Source organism: Phoenix dactylifera, chromosome 13, assembly GCF_009389715.1.
Source record: "Phoenix dactylifera cultivar Barhee BC4 chromosome 13, palm_55x_up_171113_PBpolish2nd_filt_p, whole genome shotgun sequence".
Lineage (NCBI taxonomy): Eukaryota > Viridiplantae > Streptophyta > Magnoliopsida > Arecales > Arecaceae > Phoenix > Phoenix dactylifera.
In genome coordinates, this window is record NC_052404.1 from 8,821,658 (window position 1) to 8,827,398 (window position 5,741).

The window sequence follows — 5,741 nt, forward strand, 5'->3', positions numbered from 1 at the left end:
GCAAATGATCTCATGCGTGGTCTAAATAGATCAAATGTAATTCAACAATATCCAATCACACGAACCGTTTCTATAGTGTTGACGGAGACACAGTTTAATATAGCAGGTCCTTTTATATATATATATCAGGATCTAATTTAGTCTAAAAATTTAAATTATTAAACCGATCATCTATTAGTTTATTTTCTCCTACTAATTATTTTATTGGAGACTAAATCATTCACATTATCCTTAAAATATTGGATATATGGAACGAAAACTGTAACAGGAATCCAGGATCAACCAATATCCATGATTATAACCATCATATACTTCAACTAAAAGTCTGTGCTAATCAGCAAATATAACAAAAAAACAAGAAAAACGGATATATCCAAAATATCCAACTCATGTCCATTAATTTCAGCTCTTCATCACGGTCGCGTTCTTGTGCACCATCTTACACGATAGCGGTTAGATATTTGGGTGATCTGGTATACGAAACGAACACTTTGGATACACCCTATTGCGTGCGTTCTCTCATACGACCCGGAGGGTGTGAGGTTCGGTCTGATTCAACCGTGCTCAGATACACGTGTCATCCACGTCAGATAAACATTTTACCTTATTATATTCCGCCACGTGCCCGACCGCCGGAGTAAAAGGTTGTCCCCTCTCTTTCTCCAACCTCTCCCAGTTGGAAATAAGGTAGCTGTTAGCTTTCAAACGAAGCGCAACGGAAGGCCCACCTCTTGGCTCTCTCTCTCTCTTTCAAATGGCCGAAGGTTTTCCGTTTCCGGCAATGCGGCATCTTCCGGCGACTCCTTCCCTTCTCCGGCGGATTTTGATGCCCCTCCTATTTTTCCCCTATTAGATCAGGCCGCCGTCTTCTCCTCTTCGGATTCCGGCGACTAAGCCTCCAGGTTTTCGTCAATCCAGTCTCCCTTTCGAACCCTAAGCATCTCGAGAATACTGCGCTCACCTATCCAATGTCTGCTGGATTGTTAGTGAGACCTCACCCGGACACCAAATGCTAGCCGTTTCTTGGTTTTCCTCTCCGTTTCCCTGGTAAAAATCTCTCCTTTTTGGTTTTCTCCTCTTTCTCTATCACAATCAAGAAATATATATGCTTTCCGCCCCAGTAAGCCCTCTTAATGTCCTTTTTTCTTTCTCTCGTAAAAGAACAAACTTGGAGTGCAACAGTGAGTATCAGAGATGAGGAGTCTTCTACTCCGAATCGTTTCTTTCCTCCTCTTCCTTCCTCTCTTAGCCGAATCAAGGAATCCGGCGTTAAACGACGACGTCCTCGGCCTGATCGTCTTCAAGGCCGACCTCCGAGACCCCGACTCCAAGCTCGTCTCTTGGAACGAGGACGACGACGACCCGTGCCACTGGATCGGCGTCAAGTGCGACCCGAAGACCAACCGCGTCGCGGAGCTCTCCTTGGATGGTTTCTCCCTCTCCGGAAAGATCGGCCGTGGTCTCCTCCAGCTCCAGTCCCTTCGGACACTGTCACTCTCCAAGAATAACTTCTCTGGGAGCCTTAGCTCTGATCTCCTCCGGCTCGAGAGCCTCCGCAACCTGGATCTCAGTGAGAACAAGCTCTCCGGACCCATCCCCGATGACTTCTTTGGGCAATGCAGGTTCATTGGAGCCATCTCCCTGGCGAAAAATGCCTTCTCTGGGGTGATCCCACCTAATGTCGGCTCTTGCTCGACGCTTGCAGCTCTGGACCTCTCCTCGAATCGGCTCTCTGGTTCTTTGCCGGCTGGACTCTGGTCTTTGAATGCTCTCAGGTCGCTCGACCTCTCCGATAATGCTCTGGTTGGCGAGATACCGGTGGGAATTACTAAAATCTACAACCTGAGGTCGATCAGCTTGCGAGGGAACCGGCTCTCCGGGCATTTGCCAGATGACATTGGAGACTGTTTGCTGTTGAAATCGCTCGATCTTGGCGGCAACTTGCTGTCTGGAAGCCTCCCGGAATCGATGCAGAAGCTCTCAACATGTACTTCCTTGAGCTTGAGCTCGAATTCCTTTACCGGGGAAGTTCCGTCATGGATTGGAGAAATGAAAAGCCTCGAGACTCTGGATTTGTCGCGCAATGGGTTCTCCGGTCAGCTTCCTAGTTCATTAGGTGATCTGCAGCTCCTGAAAGAATTGAAGCTTTCGTCGAATCACTTCATGGGGAGCTTCCCGGAATCACTATCTTCTTGCAAAAGCCTGTCGGTTGTGGATTTTAATCAGAACTCGCTTACCGGTAATCTTCCATCATGGGTGTTTGCATTGGATTTGCAGCAGATTCTAATTTCAGAGAATAAACTGCATGGATCGATAGAAATCCCTTCGAGCCCTGCTTCAACCCTCCAAGTTCTGGATCTATCCAGCAATGCCTTCTCCGGTAATATTCCGACAGAAATTTCAGATGTTCCAAGCTTGCAGTTCTTGAACCTCTCCTGCAATTCGTTTTCAGGCTCCATACCAGAGAGTGTTGGGAAGTTGAAGTCTTTGGAATTCCTTGATCTAAGCGGGAACCGGCTGAACGGAAGTATCCCATTAGAGGTCGGGGGTGCAGTGTCTCTGAAGGAGCTGAGGTTGGAAAAAAACTCCCTCAGCGGCGGAATTCCAACCCAGATTGGAAATTGCTCTTCCCTCGCGACCTTGTAAGATTTTTCTCCTCTCTGTTTCCTTTCCCCCTTTCCTTTGTTTGGAGACATAGTCTTGAAACCTGCCATCAGTGAATATATAGCATGGCCATGGTCCTGTCGTTTGAAATCTCCCACAAAACCTTATTTTTGAGGCGCTATCTAACTGGTTTCATGGTTTCTTTGGCTTCTTGTTTGGATTTTAACATACAGGGATCTGTCACAGAACAACCTCACAGGCCCAATTCCCCCAAGCTTGGCCAACCTCACCAATCTCCAAGTCATTAATCTATCTCGCAACAGACTCACAGGAAACATCCCAAAGCAGCTTCCTGATCTCCCTCACCTCCTCTCCTTCAACATATCTCACAACCTTCTCTCTGGAGCCATCCCTTCGGGGAGCTTCTTTAACACCATCCCTCCTTCCTCCCTCTCTGACAACCCTGGCCTTTGTGGCTCCGCTGTCCACCGGTCTTGCCCTGCCTTCGTCCCCAAGCCCATCGTCCTCAACCCCAACAACTCTTCACCCAACCCCTCATCAGACTCCACATTCTCCCCTGCTAGCCTTCACCACAAGAAGATCATCCTAAGCATCTCCGCTCTCATTGCCATTGGAGCTGCTGCCATTATTGCCCTTGGTGTTATCACCATCACCATCCTAAACTTCCGAGTTCGTGCCTCCGCTTCCCAGTCTGCTCCTGCTTTGGCCCTCTCGGATGACTGCCTCAGCCAATCTCCTTCCACGGACGCGAGCTCGGGCAAGCTCGTCATGTTTGCCGGCGGTGTCCCTGAATTCAGTGCTGGCGCCCATGCGCCGCTCCTCAGCAAGGACTGCGAGCTGGGTCGTGGAGGCTTTGGTGCAGTCTACAAGACCGTGCTCCGGGATGGCTGGCCTGTGGCCATCAAGAAGCTCACCGTTTCTAGCTCAGTGAAATCCCAAGAGGATTTTGAGAGGGAGGTAAAGAAACTGGGAAAGGTGCGGCACCCCAATCTTGTGACACTTGAAGGCTATTACTGGACTCCATCCCTCCAACTTCTCATATTCGAATTTGTTTCTGGCGGGAGCTTATACGAACACCTCCATGAAAGCCATGCCACGAACGTACTCTCATGGCAAGAACGTTTTGATATAATCCTTGGCACTGCAAAGAGTTTGGAGCACCTTCATCGGCTCGACATAATTCACTACAATCTGAAATCTACCAACATCCTGCTCGATGGCTCTGGCGAGCCCAAGGTCGGAGACTACGGGTTGGCAAAGCTGCTTCCAGTACTGGACCATTACGTTTTAAGCAGCAAGTTACAAAGTGCTCTCGGATACATGGCACCGGAATTCGCATGCAGGACGGTGAAGATAACCGAGAAATGCGATGTGTATGCATTCGGGATGCTGGTGCTGGAGATCATGGCGGGGAAAAGACCCGTCGAGTACATGGAGGATGACGTGGTGGTGCTACGTGATGTAGTGAGGGGAGCGCTGGAGGAAGGGAGGGTGGAGGAGTGTGTGGATGGGAGGCTCTGTGGGAAGCTCCCCCTAGAGGAGGCCATTCCAGTGATCAAGTTGGGCTTGATTTGTACTTCCCAGGTGCCATCGAATCGGCCAGATATAGGGGAGGTGGCGAACATGTTGGAGCTCATCAGATGCCCTCAGGATAGCCAAGAAGAAGAATTGGCTTGACTCCCGGGTTTGATCTCCTTTACGTTTTCAGATCATTACATGGTATAGTGGGAGAAGGATATAGGAGGATTTCTTCTTTTCTTCTTGGTAATATATGCGTGTTGCTCGTTGCTGGAATCCCATTCACCGGGTTCTACAGTTTGTGAGACCCTTCTGGGGATTAATGGATGTAGTTTTCTTCACTTTCTTAGCACAGTTTTGTTGGGGTGGATGAGTGGGGATTACTTTTGTTTAATTGAGGGTGGTATTGAGTTGGGGATGATGCAACCCTCTATACTCATTGGCAAATGCTGAATGAACTTCCCATTTCTCTGCTCTATCATGAGATTTTTCTCCTTCCCTGTGCTGCTTCTGTCCATCTATCTATAGGCTTGTAATTGCTCCTACACTAGCTATTGGATTCGAATTGTTTCAGAAAATAACTAATTTTATGGTTCCTTTAAGCTTCTATTCTCTAGTTTCGATGGATTTTTATCTAGTTCACAAAACACCACTATAGGTATCTATCAAATGGATTGTATTCACATAATTTATGAAGTATATTACCCTATTCTCAGATGCTTTATGGCAATCCAATTCACAGGCATCTTTTTTGGATCAGAAAGTTGGATGTGTGACACATGCCTATGTGAAAATGGAAACATGTAGTGGACTGGTGTTGCATATCCAAGCGTACACCACTTCAAACAAAGTAGTATAGTGCAGGCACCAGCAATGACGCTATGGAAGTTGAACCCCACCTCCTTCCCAGAACTGTCTCCATGACTTGTTTGAACTTATCTTGGACAATACATATCCAGAGAAACGAATTGCTCACTGAAAGTCTTCCCATCTGTGGAGAAAAACGAGTTGCCCACCTACGCTGGATAACTGAACTTGTCCTTTTATGACTTGTTACTCGAAAAACCAAAAAAAAAGGTGCAGCTGTCCTCTTGTGACTCTTTATATATCATTCTTTCTGCCTTCATGTGCCTAGAGTATCATGGTCTTCTTTTTTTTTTTCCTGTCCTTGAACTGAGAAAGCTTATATTATACAATTTGGAACAGCCTACTTGTTGAATCAAGAAACAACCATTTTCAAAAAACAAAGTCAGAAGTGAAAGATCTTAGCTAAGACTTCATTCACTCATATAGTAGTAAACAAAGGGTGAGATACCAATAAATAAAGGCACATGGGAGTGGTAGAGAGAATCATTCAGTATGATGACTATGGAATAGTAGCACTGTCTTTTATTACGAGCCATCTCATCCACCTAAGTATACAAGTGAGATACAGCACATGAAGACGTATTAGTTTTTTTTTAGACGAGTCAGAGAGCTTGTACTCAATTCAGATATTTGGTAGCCTGGTTTGCTTTGTGTTAGAAAAAACCTAGGTATCTGGTACAAGCTACTAGACAAACATTCAAGCATAGAAAGACCAGAGAGTAGTTTGATGA

The 5,741-nt window shown here is 46.5% G+C and overlaps 1 protein-coding gene across 2 annotated transcripts; it reads left to right on the plus strand.

Moving 5' to 3' along the window:
* The first annotated feature begins 672 nt into the window (after positions 1 to 672).
* Positions 673 to 4,619, plus strand: LOC103720398 (probable LRR receptor-like serine/threonine-protein kinase IRK). Of its 2 annotated transcripts, XM_039132979.1 has the most exons (4): positions 673 to 1,047; positions 1,162 to 2,380; positions 2,453 to 2,642; positions 2,838 to 4,619. In XM_039132979.1, the coding sequence occupies exons 2-4, from the start codon at positions 1,195 to 1,197 to the stop codon at positions 4,300 to 4,302; spliced, it is 2,841 nt and encodes a 946-aa protein (XP_038988907.1). In that variant the 5' UTR covers positions 673 to 1,047; positions 1,162 to 1,194; the 3' UTR covers positions 4,303 to 4,619. The 2 variants fall into 2 exon arrangements, with proteins under 2 accessions (XP_038988907.1, XP_017701479.1); XM_017845990.3 differs by having other exon boundaries at positions 1,162 to 2,642.
* Positions 4,620 to 5,741: the final 1,122 nt, after the last annotated feature.